Below are 26,619 nucleotides of genomic sequence, written 5' to 3' on the forward strand. Positions count from 1 at the left end.
GCACGCGCGGGTCGCTCTCTTCGCTCTCTCCCGCGGTGTTCGCGAGCGCCGCAGCCATGTCTTACCCCGCCGATGACTACGAGTCCGAGGTAACGTGGCGCTCACCGCGTGGCTGCCTCCGCACCCTGGGCTCCCTGGAACGGCGGGTCCCGGCGCGGGGGGCGGTGTTGGGGCCGGCCCGGACGGAGCCCGCCGCGGGCCGCCATCAGCCGCGGCCTGCCTCCCTGGGCTGTCCCCGTGCCGCCGCCCCAGCTCCCGGCTCCTCGCAGCCCCGGTTCTGCCAGTGCTCCTGGGGCGTCCCGTCCGCTCGTCGTCCCCGTCTCCGGCACCGGGGGCGACCAGGCCGACGAGACGGCCGCGTGTTGGTGTAGCTCTGTTCTTTTTTGTGGTCTGGGGTCCGCCGGATGCGACCTGCCTCATTGCACGCCTGATGCCGGGTCTCACTGTCCGGTTGTCCTCCCGGGCCTCTGGCGCAGGAGCCGGTGTCGCGTGCTCGCCGGCCGGGCGCCGGGGCGAGCATCTTGGGTTGATGAATTGTCTCTTTCCTCGTAGGCCGTCTACGATCCTTACGCGTACCCGAGCGACTATGATATGCACACAGGTGAGGCCGGGCTGGGACTGCTGGGCGGACTGACGGGCACCTGCTTGGGGCCAGACACTTGGCCGGACTCAGTAGTCACCTGGGGTGTTCCAGCTGTGCCCTGTGAGGCGCTGCTGGTAATCCTGGTAGCAGTTGAGGTGGCCTCCTCCAGGCAGCCACTCCGGCCGTATAGTTACAAGGTGGCAGGTGTTTAGTGAATAGGGGAGCTCCCATTCTGTTGGCTCCATTGGCGAATCACAGCTTAACGCCAGTGAGATTTAGAACTGGCAAAGTGACACTGAACCCCCAGCCCCAGTAGACATGACTGTTGGGGGCCCTCGGGGCACCTCTGGGCGCACGACAAGGGTCTTGACCTCGGACGTTGATCCTAGGGGGCAAAAGGGATGAGGAGTGAAAAGTAGCTTAGGGAGTGCCGGCTGCTCCCGGGGAGCAAGGGCAGGGAGCCGCGTGGCTTGGGAGACGTAGAGTTCTGATGCTTGTTCTGTGCCGCGGGGAGTTTTGCCAGCGTGTGGGTGGTCGTGGCCTTTGCCCCGGCCGTCTGTGTCTGTGCGGATCTGAAAGCACTCTAAGTACTGCCTGTCTCTGCCCTGCAGGAGACCCCAAGCAGGACCTGGCTTACGAGCGCCAGTACGAACAGCAGACCTATCAGGTGATCCCCGAAGTCATCAGAAACTTCATCCAGTACTTCCACAAAACCGTCTCGGACCTGATAGACCAGAAGGTGTACGAGCTTCAGGCCAGCCGCGTCTCCAGCGACGTCATCGACCAGAAGGTGTACGAGATCCAGGACATCTATGAGAACAGGTGTGGGCCGCCGGCGACCGTGCCCGCCCTCTGGGTGGGACTGGCCTGTGGTGCGGCTGATGCTGAATGGCTTTCCCCAGTGCTGGGGGATCTCTGATGACCGATGAGGCCACAGGCACACTGCTGATGACCGATGAGGCCACAGGCACACTGCTGTGTTGGACTTTATCCCCAGAAACTTGTAGCAGCTTTACCTGCTATGCCTCAGCGCCGGCACCATATTTATTAATTTTTTAAAAGATTTCTTTTATTTATTTGAAAGAGTTGTAGAGAGAGGTAGAAAGGTTACAGAGAGAGAGGGAACCTTCCATCTGCTGGTTCACTCCCCAAGTGATCACAAGGGCCAGAGCTGAGCTGATCTGAAGCCAGGAGCCAGGCGCTTCTTCCTGGTCTCCCGTGTGGGTGCAGGGGCCCAAGGACTTGGGCCATCCTCCACTGCTTTCCCAGGCCACAGCAGAGAGCTGGATGGGAAGTGGAGCAGCCAGGACTCGAACCGGCACCCATGTGGGATGCTGGTGCTGGAGGCTGGGGATTGAACCTGCTGCGCTAAAGCTCAGGCTCCCTATTTATTTATTTTAAAGGCACAACAGTTCACTCCCCAAATGCCCACAGCAGGCAGGCCCTGGGGTGCACTAAAGTCAGGAACCAGGAGTTGAGTCCACATCTCCCAAGTGGGTGACAGAAACCCAGCCAGTTGTCATCACCCACTGCCTCCCGGAGCAGAGCCTGGACCTGACCCGGGCACCCTGGTAGGGACCGCTGGGACCTCTCAGACCTGACCCCGGCACCCTGGTAGGGACCGCTGGGACCTCTCAGACCTGACCCCGGCACCCTGGTAGGGACCGCTGGGACCTCTCAGACCTGACCCCGGCACCCTGGTAGGGACCGCTGGGACCTCTCAGACCTGACCCCGGGCACCCTGGTAGGGACCGCTGGGACCTCTCAGACCTGACCCCCGGCACCCTGGTAGGGACCGCTGGGACCTCTCAGACCTGACCCCGGGCACCCTGGTAGGGACCGCTGGGACCTCTCAGACCTGACCCCCGGCACCCTGGTAGGGACCGCTGGGACCTCTCAGACCTGACCCCGGCACCCTGGTAGGGACCGCTGGGACCTCTCAGACCTGACCCCAGCACCCTGGTAGGGACCGCTGGGACCTCTCAGACCTGACCCCGGGCACCCTGGTAGGGAATGCTGGGACCTCTCAGACCTGACCCCGGGCACCCTGGTAGGGAACGCTGGGACCTCTCAGACCTGACCCCGGGCACCCTGGTAGGGAACTCTGGGACCTCTCGTGGTGTCTTGACTACTGTGCGGGTACCGCCCCTCTGGAGCGGTTTGCGGGGTGGCCCTGTGTAGGGGTATCAGAGGAGCCTGGGCAGAGGCTGGGGTGGTTAGGAAAGACACCACCAGGGGAACGGAGTGGGTGATGCCTGGAGCCGAGGGGAGGGAGCAGCTGCTGGGCAGGGAATGGGAGTTGATCTCCCCTGTCTCCCCTCAGTGCCTGGTTTGCCTGGTTAGAAATGGAGAGCAGCTCAGTACAGACACAGCGGCGGCCACACGTGGGGTTTTAACTCATTCAGGAGCTTCAGTAACTAAAAAATGGAAATAGTGGAAGTTTATCTAAAGTGTTATTTCCATTTATAGTTAGGGTTTAAAAAGAATCAGGCCAGCCACTTGGTGCACCTCTTGATGCCGGGGTTCCATACCGCAGTCCTGGGCTTCAGTCCTGGCTGCATGTGTGACCCAGCTTCCCGCTCACGCACACCCAGGGAGACAGCGGTGACGGCCCAGCGAGGTGGGTCCGTGCCACTGACGGGGAGACCTGGGTTGAGATGCGGCTCCCGGTGTTCCGTTCCAGGAGCTCCTGTAGCTGGAGAGGATAGGCCGGGAGGTGGCGGAGCCCAAGCGTGTGACAGATCTTTCCCTAGGAGAACGTGGTGACAGCAATGGCTGGCCCCTTGGGAAGTGTGCCTTTTTAGTGGTGGGCGGGCAGGCAACGAAAGAGGAACCAGTAAAGGAGCTAGGACAGAAAAAGGGGTAGGTAGTGGCACAGCGGGCTAAGCCCCATTTGGGGACAGCCCGTGTCCTGTATTGGAGTGCCGAAGCTCGAGGCTGGCCTCTGCCTCTGCTTCCTGGCTGCTAATGCACCTGGGAGACAGCAGGGGATCACTCCCAGGCTGAGCCCTGCTACCCGCCTGGGAGACCCCGATGGAGTTCCTAGCTCCTGGCTTTGGCCTGACCTCGCTTTGATTGTTGTGGGCATTTGGGGAGTGAGCCAGACAATAGATTATCTCTTTCTATGTCTTTGTTTCTGTTACTTTGCCTTTCAAATGAAAAATGAATAGACTTTTTTTTTTTTTTTTTAAGATTTACTTATTTATTTGAGAGGCACAGTTACAGAGAGTGAGGGAAATGCAGGAGGTCTCCCACTCCCTGGTTCACTCCCCACATGGCTGCAGTGGCTGGAGCCGGGCCGATCCGCAGCCAGGAGCCAGGAGCTCCTTCCGTGTCTGCTGCAGTTGGTCATCTTCCACTGCTTTCCCAGGTCCTTAGCAGGGAGCTGGGCTGGAAATGGAGCAGCCGGGACTTGAATGGTGCCCATACGGGATGCTGGCGCTGCAGGCGGAGCCTTAACCCCTGGCACGGTGACAGCCCTGAATAGACTTCTTCTTTTTTTTTTTTTTTTTAATTTTTTTTTTTTTTTTTTTTTTTTTTTTAAATTTTTGACAGGCAGAGTGGACAGTGAGAGAGAGAGACAGAGAGAAAGGTCTTCCTTTGCCGTTGGTTCACCCTCCAATGGCTGCCGCGGCTGGTGCACTGCGGCCGGCGCACCGCGCTGATCCGATGGCAGGAGCCAGGAGCCAGGTGCTTTTCCTGGTCTCCCATGGGGTGCAGGGCCCAAGCACCTGGGCCATCCTCCACTGCACTCCCTGGCCACAGCAGAGAGCTGGCCTGGAAGAGGGGCAACCGGGACAGAATCCGGCACCCCGACCGGGACTAGAACCCGGTGTGCCGGCGCGGCGAGGTGGAGGATTAGCCTATTGAGCCGCGGCGCCGGCCCTGAATAGACTTCTTAAAAGGCAGGAGGGGGCTGGTTTTGGCACAGCGGCGGAGATGCTGCGTGGGATGCCTGCAGTCCGTGCCGGAGGACCTGGGTTCCAGTGCAGCCTGCTTCGGGTCGCAGCTTCCTGCGGTGCTCGCTCTGGGGCAGCAGGTGGTGGCCAAGGACCTGGGAGGATTCAAGTTTGGGCTCCTGAGTTAGCCTGGCTCAGCCCTGCCGTGTGGGCATCTGGGGAGTGAGATGGAAGATCTGTCGGTGTCTGTCCCTGTCTTTCTGCATCTCTGCATTTTAAATAACAGATTTTTTTTTTTTAATTAAAAAAAAAAAGGCAGGGAAGTAGAGAAGGAGCAGAGATATGTCGGGGCAACCAAAAAATCTTCCAAAGAAAGTTGAAGAAGGGAGTGATCAAGAGATGCCAAGTGCTGTGGTGAGCTCAGGGTGGGAGCCAAGCCAGCTGAGTCGGCTCCTCAGAGGGCCCTTGTACCCTAACAAGGCGGCTTCGGGCAGTGCCGGCGGCGGCCGATGGCAGTGGGATGAGAACGAGGCACTGGTGTGTGTAGAGCGCTGTCGCAGTCTTGAGAAACTTGCCGTTTTGTTCTGTTTCACGCCCGGGGCTGAAAGAGGGGGAAGAGGCCGGGCTGGGCCGGGCCGGGCCGAGTTGAAGTGGCTGCTAAGGGGATGGGCACAGGAAGAAACCCAGCAGCCGCGGCCTGTGTGTGTGGCACAGCCGACAGGCTGGGGAGAGGCACAGCGCTGGGAGCAGCGTGTGCTTCGGGCTGGCTGAAGTAACTGCTCTGCCAGGGAGCTCAGTGTGGTTACGGCTCGTGACAGTCACGTGATCCTGGAAAGCCGCTGGGTTCCTGAGCGTGTGGCGCAGAGGCAGAGAGAACAGCAGCACTCTCACGGCTGCGGTGGGGGGCCTGGCCCGTCCCATGACGTCCTGCCCTCCCGAGCCCGGGTCCTCCTCTCTGCAGCTGGGGTTGGCTCTCGTGGGTCCTTCCTGCTTTGAAGTTGTGGAGCTTCTCTGCTTGGTTTTCAGCTGGACCAAACTGACTGAAAGATTCTTCAAGAACACACCGTGGCCGGAGGCTGAAACCATTGCTCCACAGGTTGGCAACGGTAGGTGTGACCCCCCACCCCCCGCCCGCCGTGTGTATGCTGCGTGGGGTCCTACGGTTGGGGGTCCCCAGACGGAAGCCTCACGAGGCTCGTGTCTGTTATGCCCGCCTTTTTCTTCAGACCTGGTGCATAGCAGGCCCGTGATAAGGTACAGCCGGTTGGAGGAGGGTCGAGTGTTGTAAGAGGGGACAGAGCTCTTCTGTGTAGCGAAAGCCTAAAGGGAGGTCTTTGTCCCGACCCGGTTCCCTGTCGGTTTGCAGTTTGGGGGTCACTCCAGTCGCTGGAGTGGGTGCCGTAGCCTCCCGCCCAGCACTGTCTTAGATGACGTGCTGTATCTTTGTTCACATGTGGCTGTGCGGCTGTGTCAGCGCCGCTGTTTGAATAGATCATTCTCTCCCACCCGGAGTTGTCGGGCACAGTTGTCGGTGTCTGTTGATCTTAATGTAAAGGTTGACTTCTGGACTCAGTTCTGTTGAGCTTGTCCTATGCTGGTACCAAACTGTCTAGCTAACTGGCTTCGTAGTGCATTTGAAATCAGTAAGTGTCAGTCCTCCAACTTTGTTCTGCTCAGGACTGTTCTGGCCGTTCTGGGTCCCGTGGTTTCCATGTGGATTTTGGGATCAGCTCATCAGTGTGTGCGAGGGAACCAGCAGGGACGTTGATGGGAATCGTGTTGAGTCTGAGCAGGGTTGGGGACTGTTGGCCTCCTGGCAGTATCACGCCCTCTGATCTGCAGGTGTGGATTCATGTGGGTCTTCGGTTTCTCCGAGCGGTTTTTTTATGGTACTTAATGTACGGATCTTCCACTTTTTTTGTTACAGCTAATGCTCACTGTTGTCATCGTTAGGCAGATTTATAAGTTACCCTGAAATAAATGCATTTGCAGTGTGGCTCAGACTCACGCTGTGTTCTATTTATATAGAATGTCACACTGTATATATTGAGCACCGTGGGAGTCTTGTGAAATAGGTAAATGTTGGAATGGATAAAGATTCACAGAGCTCATAGTGTAAAGGAGATTTTTATTGTTAATGAAAACCTCCTCCTGTCCAAGTCTCAGTCTCTCAAGACAGCTAGCGTGCCATTCTTTCTCTTTCTGTGATAGCCTGTGCTGTAGAAGCAGATGTGAGTGACTCTTGGTTTTTACACAGACTAGGCTCCCTTTTCTCTCCCTTGTTTTTTCCTACTTTTATTTTTGGGGGGCATTCTGCATCTCTGGGAATCCCCAAGACATCCCCAGGGTTGCTGGCTGGCTGGGAGGAGTTGGGGACTCCGTGTGTAGCTGAACCCACAGCCGTGAGGGTTTACAACAACCGGATACAAAGCCGAACCCACAGAGGGAGAAAGCACTGGGGGCTCGTCCAGAGGAAACCAGGCACGCGCGTCCCCTCCGTGAGCTCCCATGAGGTTGTGTGGGACTCGGTCCATCTGGCAGTGCCTTGTGCGAACATGTGGAAGTGTTGTCGTCCACGGAAGCGCATCAGAGACTTGTCTGGGGAGTTTTTGGAGCCTGGTCACAGAGGGTCCCCCCCTAACGTTCGAGCATTTCAGACTCCCGGAGGAAAGCAGGCATTCAGCACGAAGCTTGCAGTCGGCTCCTCGTCAGTGAGGGAATGGCGGGAACCCTCCTGAAGTCCGGGTTCTAGGGGCCAGCCAGTCTCGCAAGTGGGCATTTTTTTTTTTTTTTCGACAGGCAGAGTGGACAGTGAGAGAGAGAGACAGAGAGAAAGGTCTTCCTTTGCCGTTGGTTCACCCTCCAATGGCCACCACGGCCAGCGCACTGCGGCCGGCGCATCGCGCTGATCTGATGGCAGGAGCCAGGTGCTTCTCCTGGTCTCCCATGGGGTGCAGGGCCCAAGCACTTGGGCCATCCTCCACTGCATTCCCTGGCCACAGCAGAGAGCTGGCCTGGAAGAGGGGCAACCAGGACAGAATCCAGCGCCCCGACCGGGACTAGAACCCGGTGTGCCGGCGCCGCAAGGTGGAGGATTAGCCTAGTGAGCCGCGGCGCCGGCCACAAGTGGGCATTTCTAAGGGCAGCAGTCTTGGGCCTGCTGTGTTAATTGTTTCTGCCTGGCACCGATACCTAAGGCTGCGTTGTGTCACGTTAGGTTCTTTTAAATAGGGTTTCTGTGTGGAAGGCGCATGTGTTTTAGTTTTGATAGTGTCTGTTACCCTGTGTGGAGCTCTGCCATCTATGTGCTGCTGTCTAAATAGCAAAGAAAAACAGGCCTGAATGAGACTAGGAGAGGTTGACAGAGTAGAATGGAATGAGAAGTGGATTTCTTGGTGTATATTTTAAGCGTGAGCATGAAGTTTAGGTATTGCTTAGCTTCTGAAATCGCCTTTATCCCTCCCCTGCCAAAACTCAAGCGACACTCTGCTGTCTTTTTCAGATGCTGTCTTCCTGATTCTGTACAAGGAGCTATACTACAGGCACATCTACGCCAAAGTCAGTGTGAGTACCCAGAGCTGCCAGCGGTGTCTGCACCTGCCGTTCACCCTGGGAACACAGTCACTGGTGTATGCTGTGTCAGCACCCAGCAGTGATAGGCGTGTGTCCAGAGCTTTCTTCTAAGAAATAGAGAGGGACTTGTGTAACCCAGGGCGAGCCCACACAGCCTGCCCTGTGGTTTCTGTCTCCGCACGTCTCCTTGACTGGGCGCTCATCGCCGTGTGCTCGGTCTCAAGCTCTGTGTGGGGCGCCCTTGCCTCCTCCCTGCGGGGCGTCGCTGCTGGGCTCCCTTCCTTGTGACGAGCACACACACTGGCTGTGCCAGGCCCGGTGCTGGGACCGGCTGGGACCCTTACAGCCGTCCTGCAGCGTTGACAGCAGAGGTGCCAGAGGTTCCTAGGTCTCACGTTTACGGAACTAGCCGGTGGTAAAACTCCGTGACCTGAGACCCGTCCTGGAGCACCAGTGTTCCACACACTACTGCAACGTGGGGCGCTCGCTGACCTGTTCTTGTACCCCAAGTCTCTTATACCACATGCTCTGATGACTTCCGGACCTTGTCTGAACCCAGTGCTCCCCTAAGTCAGACTTGTCCGTGCAGCACCACTCAGTGTCTCCAGCCGGCTGCTGGTAGTCATCTCAGACTCCAAGTGCTGGAAACACAGCCTTTTCCCCTTAGCCCGTATCTTCCCCTTAGCCCGTATCTTCCCCTTAGCCCGTATCTTCCCCTTAGCCTGTATCTTCCCCTTAGCCCGTATCTTCCACGTGTGTCACGTCAGGGAGGGACACCTCCAGCCACACTCAGCAGACTGGAAACCCTGCCGCTATCCTTGATTGACTTCACATCCAGCCTTGCTCTGTTCAGCTCTGTCTCCACCACAGTTCTTGAACCAAGTACTTCTCAGCACTGCTGCTGCTCCCTGTGTTCCCGCCATTATCCTGCTGGCCTGGTTGACTCACTTGCTGCTCACCTCATGGCGGTGCCCACCTTGTCCGCTTGTTCCTTCACACACTAGCCAGCCTCCACATTTCGAGACATGGTGTCACCGCACCACTCTCACAGTCCTGTCATGGCCACCCTCACACTGAAATCCCCGGTGTTAGCCTTGGCTCGGTTTGAGCTGGCCAGTTTCATTTCTTACGACTTTTCCCCTCCCTTCCTAGGTCCCTAGCCGTGCTTTGGCTCTTGAGAGCACTAACACTGCCCATTCTATTCTGTGTTTGTTGGGTTTTTTGCTTCTTCCACTAGAGGTTCGCTCCATCAGGATGTGGACTATGTCCCCACTGCTATCATCCAGTCCCTAGCTTAATGTCTGATGTGCTGTGACACGAACACGTGTGTGCTGAGTGAACAAAGGAAACTGGACCCATGATCGCTCTTCGGATTGTTTTCCACCTAAGGACGTCCTCGCTTCCCACAGTCCACTCACCTCCCACTCACCTCGGACCACTGGTCTGACTGAGGCTCCTGCCCCGGCCACAGGAGCCGTCCTCACCAGTGCTGGTGGTTGGAGGTGTTCCAGCTGCCCGAGTAACGCCGGCACCCCGTGGGATCCCTGACCGCCTTCTCTATTGTTGCTCAAGGTTAAGGACCTCGTGGAAAGTCAGAATCTAGCCACTGTGTACGCACTGCTTTGGGAAGACCTGGCATCGGAACCCATAATGCAGCTGTCTGAGCTGTAGCTAAAGGCTCAGCAGTGTTTGGCGCTGGTTGGGTGCGCACTCACATCTGTGACCAGCTTTAACCACTGGGCAGGTCTTCCACCGAGTGAGCGTTTGTTGTGTGCAGCACTTGGAGCCACAGTGCCTTACTTGCGATGTCTTGTAAAGTTCCTTGTTAGGACCCCCGGTTAGGAAGTGGCAGCGCCGAGACTAGGATGTGCCTCGTTCTCACTCAGTCACAGAGCACCCCGCTCAGCCTATCATGCCGAGCTCAGGGCGGTCTGGCCGGTCATTTGCCAGCAGCATGAAGTCTCGGGGGTCAGCGGCGCCCTGAGGGAGCAGGTAGTAAGTATTTAGGCTTTCAGGCCCTGGCGGTCTGTGTTGAATCTTAGCGACACCATTGCAGTAGCCATGAGCAGTGGACATGGCTGTGTCCCAACAAAACAGACGGAGGGGGGCCTGCCGACCCCGGGCTTCAGTCTTGTATTGGAAGTGGTAAGACCTCTTCCCTGCTGGTCCTCTGCGCCAGGGTAGCTCAGTGAAGTGTGACCGCCTGGACTCCGTACCCCTCAAGCGCCGTGATTTTACCTCTGCCTTTGTTGGCATTGTTATTCTGAAACACTTTGCCTTCTCTGCCAGACCGCACCTGTTCTCTTAGGGTCAGTTCCACGCCACGACATGTAGCCGCATGGCCCAGTGACCAGCACCACTTAGACTGGAGAACTTACCGTCTTCCCTCTCACTTGAGTCTTGGCAGGTCGAGGTGGAGAGGACAGACAGCTGCGGCTCCGTTTGTCCTCAGCGTGGTGGACCACGGGGAAGACACATTTGAGTTCCGTACCTGTGTCCTGATGTCTGTGTTCTCTTCACAGGGGGGGCCCTCCTTGGCACAGAGGTTTGAATCCTACTACAACTACTGCAATCTCTTCAACTACATTCTTAGTGAGTCTGGGCTTGAGCCGAGAGGTCAGGTCACGAGGGCTGGCATCGATCTCCTGTTTTTAGCAGGGTTTGATGTGCACGCGGGAAGAGGGGAGGACTTGTGTGATTTATCGTCCTTTTAAGAGGGAAATTACAGGGGCAAGTGTTGCGGTACCGTGAGTTAAGTGACACTTGTGTCACGTATCAGACTGCCTGCCTCTGACCCAGCTTCTTGCTGATGCACACCCTGGGAGGCAGCAATAATGGCCCAAGTACTGGAGGGCCTGGCTTCTGACTGCAACCTGCCCCACCCCGACCATTGTAGGTATTTAGGAAACGAGCCAGTAGGTGGAATCTCTCACTGTTGTTCCCCCTTCCAGATAAATAAAAATAAACATTAAAAAGAGAAATCCCATGGGCTGCTCTGCAGTCTGTGGGCCACGCCATCGCTTTGTGTCTGACTTCTCTGATCTCCTGCACAGATGCTGATGGTCCTGCTCCCCTTGAACTTCCCAACCAGTGGCTTTGGGATATCATCGATGAGTTCATCTACCAGGTATTTATTTTGTGAGCCTAATTGGAGACAACCGATCCAAGCAAGGAGCCGTGGCTACCATTGCATTTTGTGAAACTGTTCCCAGTGTAGATAAAATAGCCCATGGCAGTGGGCTCCAGGTCAGATTGGCTGCTAGAGAGAGGCCTGCGCTCCAGACATGAGCTTGGAAGTGAGGAGAGGTGCGCGGATTTCCACCCAGTTCTCACGTGACTGGGAAGGAAGTACACGGGGTCTGGTGTCTGGGCTGCCCCCAGTCACAGGGGTGTGTCATTTAAGCTCTTAATAGAATGGAAATGTCCTTGTTGATTGTGACGGGGCTCAGCGCGGATGCGTTAATCACCTGCCCTGGGCTGCTTTTGGTGAGATTCTGCTAAGAGCCGCACGCTGTGAAGCGTGGTGTCTGTGCTGCGCCTTCGTTCTCTCTTGGCCCTGGATGTTGGCGCATCACGTAAGCATACCGTGCTGGGTTCTTCGTCTCTGAAACGAGGATTTTTGGGAGGATGACAGGGATCAGGTGCTTCACGTCGTCTTGTGATAATGTGTCTTGGGATGACTGTCAAGGCTATCGTTATTTTCCTTTTGTTTATTTAGTCCAGTCTTATTCTATAGAAATTATATGTGTGAAAAAGTGAAACAGAGAATCTGGGAGGAGAATGCCTTCCCCTGTGTTTTATGGGGACCACGTCGCTCTCACTGGGTGTTTCAGGGGGTATCAGTGTCTTCATAAAGACATGACTGGACCCGAGAGGCTTTGTGAATGCAAAGTACTGATAGGTCGTGGTTGGTGAGTGTCTTGCTCAGGGTTAGGCTCTCATGCCTTTTTTTTTTTTTTTTTTTTAAGATTTATTTATTTATTTGAAAGAGTTACACAGAGAGGAGAGGCAGAGAGAGAGAGAGGGAGGGGTCTTCATCCGTTGGTTCACTCCCCAGTTGGCCGCAATGGCCAGAGCTGCGCCGACCTGAAGCCAGGAGCCAGGAGCTTCCTCCGGGTCTCCCACGCGGGTGTAGGGGCCCAAGGACTTGGGCCATCTTCTGCTTTCCCAGGAAGTGGAGCAGCCAGGTCTCAAACTGGCACCCGTATGGGATGCCGGCGCTTCAGGCCAGGGCATTAACCCGCTGCACCACAGCGCCGGCCCCAGGCTCTTGTGCTTTTTTTTTTTTTTTTTTTTTTTTTTTTTTGACAGGCAGAGTGGACAGTGAGAGAGAGAGACAGAGAGAGAAAGGTCTTCCTTTGCCGCTGGTTCACCCTCCAATGGCCGCCGCTGCAGCCGGCGCACCGCGCTGATCCTGGCAGGAGCCAGGAGCCAGGTGCTTTTCCTGGTCTCCCATGGGGTGCAGGGCCCAAGCACCTGGGCCATCCTCCACTGCACTCCCTGGCCACAGCAGAAGGCTGGCCTGGAAGAGGGGCAACCGGGACAGAATCCGGCGCCCCAACCGGGACTAGAACCCGGTGTGCCGGCGCCGCAAGGTGGAGGATTAGCCTATTGAGCCACGGCGCCGGCTTCTTGTGCTTTTAATAGTGACGGCTACCCTCTCCCTGGCCTTGCTGCTGTCCCTGGCTTACTGGCTTGTGTGGGCCTCTCCCTGGTGCAGTCTCAGATGGCGATGTGCTGCTGACTCAGCACGCAAGGGGATCGCCTGGCTGGGGAGCTTCATCCCTCTTAAGATAATGGCTTCCCGGGCTTAGCTGGTGTTCTCTGCTAAGGAGCTTCCCGTGCTTTCTCTTCCTGACAGACCAGGGAGGGTCAGGGTGTCTGGCGTGATGCCCTCGGCCAGATGAGTGTCACACACAGCGTAGTTTGGCTGCTGCATGCTGACTGCGTGAAGGCGCTTCACTGCTAAGGATTTTTTTCCTGAAACTGCGGGTAGAGTGAGAGCCCCTCCTGCTTTTGCAGGGGCATCAGGCACCACACCACTGCTTCTTAGAATTGTAAATGAACGTGGACACATAAAGACACCAGTCAGACAACGGTAGTGTTCTAGTCGCCCGCATTGTGGCCCGGTGGGTGGGGCAACGCCAGCACCCCATGTGGGTGTTGGTGTGTGTCCTGGCTGCTCCACTTCTGATCCAGCTCCCCCCTAATAAGCCTGGGAAGGCAGTGGAAGATGACCCAATACTCGGTCCCCTGCCATACATGTGGGAGGCTTGGATGGAAATCCAGTCTCCGGGCTTTGCTCTGGCCCCGCCCCGGCCGTGTGGCCAGTTGGGGAGTGAACCTGTAGATGGAAGTGCGTGTGCTTTCTCTAACTCTGCCTTTCAAAGTAAAAAAATCTTTAAAAAGATAGTGCTCTCTACCTTCTGCAGTGACTTACCATCGTGTCTTTATAGAGACCTGCCTTTTTTTTTTTCTTAAGGGTTTATTTATTTGAAAACCATAGTGACAGAGAAGGAGGAAGAAAAACAGTAACTCCCTTCTGCTGTTTGACTCCTTGAAGGCCTACCACAGTTGGTCCAGGCCTCCCCTGTCCTGGAGCCATCATCTGCTTCCAAGGCACATTAGCAGGAAGCTGGATCTGAAACAGAACACGCGGAACTAGAACTGGCACTCTGAAAGGGGTGTGGGCATCTCAAGTAGTGGCTTAACCCGTGCCACAGCGCGTGCCTCTGCCTTGGTTTCGTTCTGTGTCATTTTGCTGATGTTGTATAGACACACCTCTCCTGCTAATGAACGTGGGGTCTTCAGTCTCCACTTAGCAGTGAATCACTGGATTCCTTGTGTGTTCTACTTAGGGAGGAGTATCTTCTAGGGTTCACTAATAAACTGTTGGTTGAGGAATGTTTGGTTTGTTTGTTTGAAATTTATTTCAAACAAATTTATTTGAAAGAACCATAGAGAAGCAGAGGCAGAGTGAGGTCGTCCATCCACTTGGTTACTCCCCAAATGGTCACAATGGCTGGTGCCAGGCCAGGCTAGGCCAAAGCCAGGAGCTTCATCCAGGTCTCCCACATGGGTGCAGGGGCCCAAGGCTTTGGGCCATCTTCCACTGCTTTCCCAGGCGCATTAGCAGGGAGTTGGATCAGAAGTGGAACAGCCACGACTTGAATTGGTGCCCATATGGGATACGTGCTGTAGATAGCAGCTTTACCTGCTATGCCACAGCGCCAGCACCTAGGCATGTTTATTTTTAAAGATGTATTTATTTATTTGGCAGAGTTTATATAGAGAGGCATCTTCCAAGTGTTGTTTCACTCCCCAAATGGTTGAAACGGCCGGGAAGAAGCCAGGAGCCTGGAACACCATCCTGGTCTCCCCGATGGGCTCAGGGGCCCGAGGACTTGGGCCGTCTGCTGCTGCTTTCCCAAACGCATTAGCAGGAGCTGGATGGAAGTGGAGTATCTAGGACTTAATCCAGCACTCATGGAATGCCACTGTCGCAGGTGATGACTTGACCTGTGCCACAACACTGGCCCCAGGATGTTTGCTGTAAGATGAACTCTGTATAGGGAAATACAGTGAAATGTGCACATCACAGCTGATGAGGTTTGGCTAAGGGGACACCACCACCTGAAGCTAAGAGCATTCTTACTGCCTTTGTTTTTGAAAGAGGGACTAGACAAACCTCCCTTCTGCTGGCTCACCCCACAGCTGCCAGATGCCCACAACCGCCAGGGCTGGGCTAGGCCAGGAAGAGTGGGGAGCTGGTCTTGGTCTCCCACAGAGGTGGCAGGGACCCAGCTACTCAAGCCGTCACCTCCATTTCCCAAGGTGTGTGTCCCCAGGGTGCTGCAATCCTGAGTGGAGCTGGGGCTTGGACCCAGGCCCTCCAGCATGGGTTGTGAGCACGCAAAATGACATTTTTACTGTGGTATCAGATGGCCACCCCTGAGTTTTAATTAATAGTAACTGCCCTTCTAAAGCAGTTTCTCAGATTGTACTCTGCCAGCAGCGTTTGCGAACATCTGTTTTTTATTCTGGATGTTCGTTTAATTTTTGATGGGAAAGAAATGGCACTCTGAATTCATATTCCTGTGGTAGAGATGGGCATTTTCCATGTTGACAATCTTGCTTTTTCTTGCAGTAATCATCACTATTATTGCCTATTTTTTCCCTTGAATTGTCATTTTCTTTTTGTGAGACTTCCTTATGCCTTCTGGTGTTGCTCTTTGTTCACTGTGAAGTTGGGCGGTTTTGTGTCACATTGGTAGGGGAAGGTCACATTTTAGACCCGAAGAACCATCTCTTCTCCTCCACGTCGATCCGAGGCTGCCGGAGTCCAAACCGCTGCCCGCGCTGCTGAGCCTTCAGCTGGGCCGTTCTCAGCGTGATGGCAGAGCTGGCCTGGCGTTGGTTCCAGCTAGGAGCACTGCTCTGAACCCCCGTCCCTGGGGAGCGGCCCCTGGGCGTGCCTCCTACTTGGTCAGGTCCCCGTTGGTGGCAAGGTGACACAGACTGAGAACTGACCGTTAGCTGTGGTTGGGGAGGCACACGCACACGACACCACGTTGCCACTCACTGCCCTGAGCCTGGCACGGTCGGGCCTGGGGGAGCAGTCGCTTACAGGTAGGAGGGCCTCGTGCTTCTCGCAGCCAGAGACAGTCAGTGACTTAAATTGTATTTGACTCCAAGTGGAGTCACCTAACTGGAGCAAGAAGCGTAGTCAGTAATGCACGAAGTTCACAGCGCAGGCTCTGAAGCAGTGGAGTGGGCGGGGGCGTCTCACCATCGGCCTTCCGCAGACCGGAGCCGCCTCGCCTCCTGCTCGGGGTCACACGCGCGGGCGGGCACCTGCGTCTGTCCCGCTGCAGCTTCCCTTGTCTCAACAGTTCCAGTCGTTCAGCCAGTACCGCTGTAAGACCGCCAAGAAGTCCGAGGAGGAGATCGACTTCCTTCGCTCCAATCCCAAAATCTGGAACGTGCACAGCGTCCTCAACGTGCTGCACTCGCTGGTGGACAAATCCAACATCAACCGGCAGCTGGAGGTGTACACCAGCGGAGGTGAGGCCGCAGCCCGACTCTGCTGCCCGCCTCTGCTCCGGAGCAGCCGCGTCCCCATCGGGATCTCCCTTCGCTGCTGGGGAGCCGGGTGCTGCAAGTGAAAGTCACTTCTCAAATTTCTGGTGTTGGGAACGCTGTGTGCTTTTTTTTTTTTTTTTTTTTTTTTTAACAGGCAGAGTTACAGTGAGGGAGAGGGAGAGGAGAGCCAGAGAGCTCTTCTCTGTCTGCTGGTTCATCCAGGGCTGGGCCAGGCCGTAGGCGGGAGTGTCGCTCCCCCTCTTCGTGGAGGAGCAACACTGAACCCTGCGCTGTTCTTCTGTCTGCTCGGCCCTCCCCGGGTTTGCTGCTGGTTCTTCCCGGGTTGGCTACTGTCCCTTCCACCTCCGTGGAAGGGCGGTTCCCCCTGACCACATTCCCCACTTCCGCAGGGGAGCGGCACACCGCCGGCCGGCTCTCTCGGAGGCTGCACAGGTGTTCCCCTTAGATGTTCCCCTTAGATGTTCCTGATGCATGCCGTCTCTCTCCTCCTTTATAGTCCTCCTCTGCCAATCCCAACTCGGCTGCCCACACGCCGAGTACGCTGCTCTCCTCCAATCAGGAGCAAGTCCTACAGTTTATTGGTTGAACTGGAGGCAGCTGTGTAGAAGCTGTTTTCTCCTCTCCCAGCGCCATATTGTGGGAGAGCAGGTGCATAGAATAAGTCTTAATTCCAGTAACTTAGTCTAGTCCGAGCTGCTCCCCACACGGGAGCTTTTTGCAGATTTCCCACATGGGCCATCTTCTGCTGCTTCCCCAGGCACGTTAGCAGAGAGCTGGATCAGAAGTGGAGCAGCCGGGACTCGAACCCGCACCTGTATGGGATGCCAGCCTTGCAGATGGCAGTTTAACCTCCTGTGCCATCTCGCTGGCCCCATACACTGTTTAAAATAATCAGATAATGAGAACTGCAAAGTTGATCTGTTCTGAGAAATTCTCTTCAGTGAAGAGTGGTGGTTTGCGCAGGCAGTCTGCGCTGTCTGGCTTCACGGGCGACAGCCAGGTTCCTGTTGTTCCTCTGCATTGAGTCTTGCACTGCTGGGCTTATCTGAGTAGGTGAGGGGAATGCGCCCTCACGCGTGTGTTTAGGGAGGGAAGGGGTTTTACTAGCTTTCCCAGGTGCAGAGCTTCTGTGAGACTGCACACGTGCTAGAGTGGACTTCGCTGAAACTCGACATGCGGTGCACACCAGGCCGGCCTTGTGAAATTACAGTTGTTGCCCTGTCTTCAATTCGGCTTTTTTTTTTTTTTTTTTTTTTTTTTTTAATTTATTTGAAAGAGTCACAGAGAGAGGTTGACAGAGAGGTCTTCCATCCACTTTCCAAATGGCTACAACAGCCAGAGCTGAGCTGACCCAGAGTCAGGAGCTGCTTCTGGGTCGCCTATGTGGGTGCAGGGTTCCAAGCACTTGAGCCACCGTTCACTGCTTCCCCAGGCACGTTAGCAGGGAGCTGGATCAGAAGTGGAGCAGCTGGGACTCAAAGCCCATATGGGATGCCCCCGGGGCTTTAACCCGCTGCACCAGAGCCGGCCCCTCAATTTGATCTTCACGTACACATAGTTTTGTAAAATACTGGTTTTATAAAACATTGGTTTGCTGAGTTATAAAGACCTTTCAAATGTTGACACATTTTATTGCATGTTTTTTTAAATCACATTGTTACTTTTGGCACTGACTTTATCAGGTCTTTGGAAGCTCTGTGAGTTCATAGAGAAGTTTTTCAAAATTGCATGTGAGGTTGGCAGCAAACCTTGTCAGCTGTTTCCACTGAAGTGTGACGGGCTCATGTCACTTGTTTTTAGAAAATGTCTGCCAGGTGGTCAGACCTGAGCAGCTCGTCTGGCGGTCCTTGCACGTGATCATGGTGTTCCTGTGAAGAGGAATTGTTCTTTAGTGCAAGTGCAGGGCAGGAACATGGCTGTGACCTCCAGACTTGCTGGTGGGAAGAGCTTGGTGAATAACCTTGACCGCTGAGAGGCCCTGCTCAGGTTCTTACACCTGCCCCTCCCCACCTCACCTCCCCCAGAAACAACAACAAAATGAGCCAGTGGCTGCTGCTGGATTTCAGATCCGCGTGAGGCAGGGCTTACTGTTCCTGGGTGTGCCTTTGACAGCAGAGTTGTGCTCTGGAAGGAAGCAGTGAAGGCTGGCAGCAGGTGCCCGCTTTGCCTCCTCTGCTAACACATGCCGTGGGTCTCTCTCCAGGTGACCCCGAGAGTGTGGCTGGGGAGTATGGACGTCACTCCCTCTATAAGATGCTTGGCTACTTCAGCCTGGTGGGGCTGCTGCGTCTGCACTCCCTGCTGGGGGATTACTACCAGGCCATCAAGGTGCTGGAGAACATCGAACTCAACAAAAAGGTAGCTGCCTGTTGCCTGGGCCCATCTGTCCAGGGCCGAGAGGATACCTGCTCCCAGAGAAACTGGTCTCGAGTAAACGGTCAGGGGATGAGGGGGCTCTGCCCGGGCGGCGGGGTGGGAGCCTGCACCTGGCGATGTTGGGGGCTCCTGACAGTTGCTGGTCAGCAGCCTCGATGAGCTTTTCAGAGAGTCCCAGTGGCAGCTTCGTACTGCTTGTGTTTCACTCGTCGCCAGCCTCACAGAGATTGAGTTCTGTAGACGCGTGGTTAGCTGGGGCATTTCTCCCAACTGCAGAAAGACAGGCGTTTTTATTTGGCATTTGGTGCGTGTGTATCTGGTTCCATCTTAGTTGCCCATTCAGTGTTAGTGCTTATTTGAAAAAGCAAGGAAAAATAAAGTATTTATTTTAGATTTTTTTCCCCCTGAGGTCACAGTACTTTACTGACGAGTGTGAAGGGTGGGGGAACTTGGAGATTGGCTGCGACCGAATGAAATCCAGCATCCCTGGCCAGGAGCTCCCTGCACCCTCAATCCTGAAAGCAAGCTTTGGACTGGTGCCCTGTAGTTAACCTGGTTAACAGCTAGGAAAATGGAGGCCTTAAAAATGTCACTCCTGGTGACTCTCTGATGCCAAAACTTCTCTGGGAAATTCAGGTCCTACTTCGTAGGGGCAGCTTCTGGTGTTCCCCCCTTAGCGGAGCTGAGGCCCCGCCTCCTGCTCCTCCCCTGGAATGAACGGGCTCAGGTGTGTCTCCACCTCCTCCCACAGAGCATGTACTCCCGCGTGCCGGAGTGCCAGGTCACCACCTACTATTACGTTGGTTTTGCGTACTTGATGATGCGCCGTTACCAGGATGCCATCCGGGTCTTTGCCAACATCCTCCTCTACATCCAGAGGACCAAGAGCATGTTCCAGAGGACGACGTACAAGTACGAGATGGTGAGGCCCGTCCGCGCGGTGGGCCGCGACACCCTGCCGCCCGTCCGTGAACCTCTCCGAACGTTTTGCTGTCTTAGATGCTTTTTTCCTACATGATGTCTATTTTCTTTATTTTTTTGTTCCACTTACTTTAAAGGGAGAGCTACAGAGAAAGTGGGGGAAAAAAGATCTTCCATCTGTTAGTGCTAGTTCCTTCCCAAATACCTAGAACAGCCAGGTCTGGGCCAGGCTGAACCCAGGAGCCTGGACTCCACGTGAGCTCTGGGAACTCAGGTACTCGGGCCGTTGTCTGTTGCTTCCCAGGATGCAGTAACAGGAAACTGGATTGGAACTGGAGAAGCTGGGACTTGACCTGGCACCTGATAGTTGGTGGAGGTTTCCCAAGCAGCAGCTGAACCCACTGCACCACAGTGCCCACCCCAGGAGTTGAGATTTGAAAGGATGGCAGTGGCACACACACTGAGCTGAGGGAGTTGTGGGGTCAGGGTGTTAGATTCTGGTATTGATACACCATCAGAGGCTTGAGTAACTTGATCCGAACTGATAGGAAAGGGTTGACCTCTCAGCACATGAGACAGACTGGAAAGAGTAAGACAGGGCCCCGCGAGGAAGCCAGGAGATGTCCCAGGAGCAAGTGTTCCTAGGACAGAAGCTCAGTAGGACTCACGGAGGGCTTCAGGAGACAGTAAGTGCCTGGTGTGCGAGGGAAAAGTGTACCTGTGAGAATTGTGGGCCAGGCTGGCCGTGGGGACTCAGCAGGTCCGTCTGTTTGACCGCTGCCCGCAGATTAACAAGCAGAACGAGCAGATGCACGCCCTGCTGGCCATCGCCCTCACCATGTACCCCATGCGGATCGACGAGAGCATCCACCTGCAGCTGCGGGAGAAGTACGGCGACAAGATGCTGCGCATGCAGAAGGGCGACCCCCAGGTCTACGAGGAGCTCTTCAGCTACTCGTGCCCCAAGTTCCTGTCGCCTGTGGTGCCCAACTACGACAGCGTGCACCCCAACTACCACAAGGAGCCCTTCCTGCAGCAGCTCAAGGTGTTTTCGGACGAAGTGCAGCAGCAGGCTCAGCTCTCGACCATCCGCAGCTTCCTGAAGCTCTACACCACCATGCCCGTGGCCAAGCTGGCCGGCTTCCTGGACCTCACCGAGCAGGAGTTCCGCATCCAGCTGCTCGTCTTCAAACACAAGATGAAAAACCTCGTGTGGACCAGCGGCATCTCCGCCCTGGACGGAGAGTTCCAGTCTGCCTCCGAGGTCGACTTCTACATAGATAAGGTAGGGCTGCCCTCCGCTCGCAATGAGTAAATCATCTGTTGCTTTTTATTTTTGGTGGCTAAGACACACGGTCTTCCCGTCGTTGTCCTGGGCATTTAGGATACATCCGTCAGCAATGTCCACTTCCATTCTAGTGTTAAAAAAGGTACACGTTGGGGCCGGTGCCGAGGCGCAGTAGGTTAACCCTCTGCCTGGGGTGCTGCCATCCCATATGGGCAGTTCTAGTCCCGGTGTTTGAAAGGCAGAGTGACACAGACAGGTTAGTCTTCTTCCATCCTTAGGTTCACTTCCCCAAATGGCCACAGTGGCAGGGGCTGGGCCAGGCTGAACCCCAGCATGGGTGGCAGAGGCCTAAGTACTTGGGCCATCTCTGGGCCACTCTCCCAGGCTGCATTTTCCTGGGAGCTGGGTGGGAGACAGGGTAGCTGGGAAGCAGCTGGCCCTCAGATAGGGAATGCCTGCTGCACCACATTGCCAGCCCCAGGGCAGTGAGGTTTGGAGTTAGCCCAGCAGACATCTGGGGTCGACCACACCTCCATTCCTGGAAGAGGAAACAGGAGAGTGAAGGCCCCCGGGCAGGAGAGAGCTGGTTGAGAAACAGGAGCTGTGCTGGGTGAGGCCGATGAGACAGGAGCGGTTCTGCCTTCAGATTTGTGAGGTCCTTCAGCAGCTGCTACCCTGACTTTCCACACTGTAGATGAGCATGCCAGTTTTCTTAATTAAAAAAATTACTCATTTTTTTAGATTTTTTTTTTTTTGAAAAGCAGAGAGAGTTTCTCCCATCTGCTAATTCCCCACATGCCCACAGCAGCCGGGGCTGGGCCAGGCTGAAGCTGGGAGTCAGGAACTCAATCCAGGTCTCCTGACACTTGAGCCGTCCCCTGTGGTCTCTCAGGGTGCGCGTTAGCAGAAGGCTGGAAGCAGAGAGGAGCTAGGACTCAGCCCCAGGCACTCCAGTGTGGGATGCGAGCACCCCAGGCAGCGTTTTTAACCACTGTACTGAGTGCTGCTCCTGTTTTTTAAAAACATTTATTATTTGAAAGGCAGAGTGACAGCAGGAGAGAGAGGGAGAGGAAGAGAGAGATCATCTGTCCGCTGGTTCACTCCCTGAGGACCACAGCAGCCAGGGCCGGGCCAAGCTGAAGCCAGGAGCTAGCAGCTTCATCCGGGTCTCCCACGTGGGTGCAGGGCTCCAAGCACTTGGGCTGTTCCACTGCTTTCCCAGGTGCATTAGCAGGAGGATAGAAGTAGCCGGGACTCGAACTGCACCCATGTGGGATGCCAGCACTGTAGGCGGTGGCTTAACCTGTTGGCCCCCTGTGTTTGAACTGCCTATGTTGGAATTGTTTGCTCTCATTTTGTGTGACTGCTGTTAGTCAGCAGTAAATCTTCAAGAATCAGTGCCAGTGCTATCCGTGGTCCATTGTTTTATTATTTATTTGAAAGGTAGAGGGCGATATCTTTCATTCAGTGGTTCACTCCCCAAATGTGCTTTCTTAGAATGATTTGTTTTCCCTTCAATAACTATTTGATCTTCTTTAATGCTATAAGATTTTTTTTTATTTGAAAGTCAGAGTTAAAGAAGAGAGGCAGAGAGAGAGGTCTTCCATCCGCTGGTTCACCCCTCAGTTGGCTGCAACAGCCAGAGCTGTGCCGATCCGAATCCAGAAGCTTCTTCCAGGTCTCCCACGAGGGTGCAGGGGTCCAAGGACTTGGGCCATCTTCACTGCTTTCCCAGGCCATAGCAAAGAGCTAGATCAGAAGAGGAGCAGCCGGGACTTGAACTGGCACCCCAGTGCCCTCCCCAACTATGAGGAGATTTTAAAAATTAATGTATCCTGGTGTGGGCATTGTGGCTCAGTGAGTTTAAGCGAATTGCTTGGGATACCCACATCTCAAATTAGAGTTCCAGTTGAAGTTCCGGCATCTCCGCTTCCCATCTGATTCCTTCCTCGGGTGCCTGGGAGGGTGTTTGGTTCCCTGCCACTGTGTGGGACACCCAGATGGGGTTCCTGGCTTCCGGATTTGGCTCGCCCATTTCAGGCTTTGGGGACATGAGCCACTGAATAGAAGAGCTCTACGTCTCTCTTCCACCTTCTCTGTCTTTCAAATAAATCTAACAATAGACATGTTGGTGTCCTGGGCGAGCGCTGTGGCACTGCAGGTCAAGCCGTTACGTGCGGCGCTGTCACCCCAATGGCACTGGTTTGTGTCCCAGCTGCTTCGCTTCTGATCCAGCTCCGCTAGAGCGCCTGGGAAAGCAGCGAAAGAGGGCCCGGTCCTGGGCCCTGCACCGTGTGGGAGACCCCGGAGAAGCTCTGGCTGCAGACCAGCCCAGCTGTAACTGGTGGGACCATCTGTGGAGTGAACCAGTGAATGCAAGACCTCTCTCTCTCTCTCTTTTTCAAGTATAACTGAATAAATCTTTTAAATTGTATCCTTCATTTTTTTTTGTTTTCAGAATGCTTGCTAGTCTAAACATGCTACAAGAATGGAAAATAGCACTTTTTGGGCAGTTGTTTTAAAAATGCAGTTTAAAAAGTAATTTGTAGGCCGGCACCATGGCTCACTTGGCTAATCCTCTGCCTGCGACGCCGGCACCCCAGGTTCTAGTCCCGGTCGGGGCGCCGGATTCTGTCCCGGTTGCTCCTCTTCCAGGCCAGCTCTCTGCTGTGGCCCGGGAGTGCAGTGGAGGATGGCCCAAGTACTTGGGCCCTGCACCCCATGGAGACCAGGAGAAGCACCTGGCTCCTGCCTTCAGATCGGCATAGCGCCAGCCTTAGTGGCCATTTGGGGAGTGAACCAATGGAAGAAAGACCTTTCTGTCTCTCTCTCATTGTCTGTAACTCTCTCTCTCTCACTAACTCTGCCTGGCAAAAAAAAACGAAAACAAAAGCAGTTTGTAGAAGCCAGCATTGTGGTCCAGTGGTGAGGCTGTCACCACCTGTGATGCTAGCATTCCATGTTCTAATGCCAGTTCAAGTGCCAGCTGGTAAGGCAGTGGATAATAACCCGAATGCTTGGGCCCTGACAACCGTGTGGGAGACCTGGCTCAGCCTCGGTTGCTGTTAGCATTTGGGGAATGGATCAACAGGTAGAAGATTTCTCTGTCGTTCCCTCTCTATTGCTGTGTGTTTCAAATGAATGATTCTTAAAAATAATAATAATAATAAAGGATTAATTTGGGGCCCATGCTGTGGCATCGCAGGTAAAGCCTTTGGTGCCAGCATCCCAATGGGAGACCCAGAAGAAACTTTGGGCTCCTGGCTTCGAATTGGCCCAGCTCCGGCCATTGCAGCCATTTGAGGAGTGAACCAGTGGATAGAAGACCTCTCTTTCTGCCTCTGCCTCTCTGTAAGTCTGCCTTTCAAATAAAAAAAAAACTTTTTTTAAAACAATTTCTTTATTTGAAAGTCAGAGAGTTGGGGAAGAGATCCCTCATCCACTGGTTCACTGCCCTGTCCAGGCAGGAGCTGGGAGCTTCATCCCAGTCTCCCACGTGGGTGCAGGGGCCCGGGTGCTTGAGCCGTCCTCTGCTGCTTTCCCAGGCGCATTAGCAGGGACCTGGCTCGGAAGTGGAGCAGGTGGTGGCTTAATCATCCAGTCCATAATGTCAGCCTCTCAAATAAATCTTTTTCAAAAATAATGTAATTCAACATACATATACATGCTATAAATGCTGGGAGCCAGGAACTCCGTCTGGGTCTCCATGTGGGTGGCAGGTACCTAAGGACTTAAGCCATCTACTGCTTTCCCTGGCACATTAGCAGGGAGCTGGATTACATGGAGAGCAGCCAAGGAGATGGCTTAAACTGCTTCGCACCACTTTAAATTTGACAGTTGTAACCATCCCACTATGATTCTAGGACATTGCATCCCATAAAAAACTCCCTTCCCTGTAGTCCCTCCTGATTGCCCGCCCCACTGCCAGCAAACCACTGGCCTACTCCCTGCCTCTGGCTCTTCCCTTGACATTTCAGTGCCTCACAGCATGCGGCCCTTTGTGCTGGGCCTCTCGCAGGCATGTTTGCAGGTGCGCGCGTGCTGTCGCGTGTACCAGCACCGCATTCCTTGTTACGGTCAGTAACGTGCCTCGTGTGGCTGAGCAGGCCGTGTTCTGTCCTTGCGTCCTTGGCTGCTGGACTCTGGAGTTGTTTCCGCTCTTTGGCTGTGAGGAGTAAGGCCGCTGTGAGTGTTGCAGTGCAGGGTTTGCGGGAGCCGTGTTTGTAGTTGTCTGGTATAGATCTTGTGGATTTGCTGGGTAGTTTGTTTTTGAAAGCTCATCTTTGAACACTCTACTAAAGGTGTTTTCGACTTTTGGAAAATGGTGTGTTTGGCAGAATTTAGCTGTGCCTGACATGAACAGACTTGGCAAAAGTAAACACATGCCACTAGTGGACAATTTTCCGTGTTTTAAATCCTGCATTTAGAAGTCCCAGAGAGCTACCCTTCCCTGCAGTGTCAGCCCCACCATCATTTCCGCTTTGTCAGGATCAGTGACCTGTCACCCCTTAGTGGCCCAGCCTCACTAGTCCCAACTAAGGTTTGATGAAACACTTCTGAGAATCAGCCGTGTGGCTCTGTTCTGAGTTATATTCAGGGCACGTCAGTAATGCGTCACGTAGTACCTTAAGTAAGCACGTTTCCTCGCTCCTCACGGGCTGGTGATGCTCTCGCGGGCGGCTCCCCAGCCGCGCCTCCGCCTTTGGCCCTGGGAGGCAGGAGGGGTTTGCCCAGCACTGAGCATCTTTGTTGGTGGCCTCCCCTTCCTGGTGCCCTGACTGCGCGTTCCCTCGCAGGACATGATCCACATCGCAGACACCAAGGTCGCCAGGCGCTATGGAGATTTCTTCATCCGTCAGATCCACAAATTCGAAGAGGTAAGAGGTTTTAGGGAATGTTCTGTTACTAGGGACAGAAGGAGGAGTTTTTAAATTTTTTGTATCCTATTTCTGTTTTCAAAAAAGCCTGAAATTGGCCCTTTGAGCCCCTGGGCTCGAGTGGCTGGCTGCTGGGGTCGGAGCGGGTTGCTGCGTCAGCCTTCTCGGAGCGTCTCCTTCCAGGCCCTCCCGCGGCGGCCAGCTCGCCTTCCCTTCTCTGCCATTTCCTAATATGGGTGGGTTCTCTGCCTGCTCTCCATCGCTCCCCTTTTGGCGTTGTTCTGCAGCTTGGACAGGTCTGGCCGGTTCCTGCAGGTTGTTTAGACAGACTTGGCGCCATGCACGTCGTGCCCTGGCTGAGTCTTGTGGGCTCCTTCTGTGGTCACTGTGGGAGCCGCTCTGGAGCTCCAGCAGGGGTCAGGCTCCGCCTGCAGCAGCCGCACAGTCCCAGTGTCCACCCGCCCCGGGCTGGGGCTGCTTCCCCCCAAGGACCCTGGTCCTCGTGGCGGGAGAGCCGAAGCTGCTGCTTGTTCCGAGTGGACTGCCAGCCTTGGCGAGCCCAGCCACTCTGCAGCCCGCTGCTGTCCGTGGGATGGAAGCACAGTGTAGTGTGCGGGAGCGTCATGCAGAGGCACAACAAGGACTGCACGAGCCGCGGGGGTGGCTCTGCACCAGCGCCTGCACTCCTTCCCTGGCCTCCGGGCCGCTTGAGTCCCTCCTGGTGATGCACTCTGTAGGGGGAGGCTGGGAAAAGCCGTGTATGCAGCTGTGTCTCTTTTCTCTTCTAGCTTAATCGAACCCTGAAGAAGATGGGGCAGAGACCCTGAGGACATGCGCAGTCACAGGAGTCAGGGACCTGTTTGGATGTCCTTCTAGACAGGAAGTGCTGCTGCCACCGCGAAGCCTTTGCCTGGACAGTCCTCAGCCCCTCGGCTGGTGAGGTGTTTGAATTAAGGACTGGGATGTTCTAAGTATCTCAGTAAAGGATCTGTGGAGCCA

General features: G+C 54.9%; 1 protein-coding gene across 1 annotated transcript; it reads left to right on the top strand.

The window, feature by feature from the left end:
* On the top strand, nt 1-26,619 carry EIF3L (eukaryotic translation initiation factor 3 subunit L). Its single transcript, XM_002723530.6, has 13 exons — nt 1-89; nt 553-601; nt 1,195-1,405; nt 5,509-5,588; nt 7,985-8,046; nt 10,578-10,647; nt 11,109-11,182; nt 15,948-16,119; nt 18,362-18,516; nt 19,286-19,456; nt 20,243-20,740; nt 25,540-25,620; nt 26,409-26,619. The coding sequence occupies exons 1-13, from the start codon at nt 57-59 to the stop codon at nt 26,445-26,447; spliced, it is 1,695 nt and encodes a 564-aa protein (XP_002723576.1). The 5' UTR covers nt 1-56; the 3' UTR covers nt 26,448-26,619.

This window comes from Oryctolagus cuniculus, chromosome 11, assembly GCF_051225735.1.
Source record: "Oryctolagus cuniculus isolate XC-2025 breed Fujian yellow rabbit chromosome 11, ASM5122573v1, whole genome shotgun sequence".
NCBI classification, from domain to species: Eukaryota; Metazoa; Chordata; class Mammalia; order Lagomorpha; family Leporidae; genus Oryctolagus; species Oryctolagus cuniculus.

What these genes read in the sequence shown, in the direction of transcription:
- EIF3L (XM_002723530.6), top strand. Translation starts at nt 57, where the DNA reads ATGTCTTACCCCGCCGATGACTACGAGTCCGAG. An exon ending in CGACTATGATATGCACACAG is followed by an intron (nt 602 to 1,194) that starts GTGAGGCCGGGC and finishes TCTGCCCTGCAG; the next exon opens with GAGACCCCAAGCAGGACCTG. An exon ending in TGCTCCACAGGTTGGCAACG is followed by an intron (nt 5,589 to 7,984) that starts GTAGGTGTGACC and finishes TGTCTTTTTCAG; the next exon opens with ATGCTGTCTTCCTGATTCTG.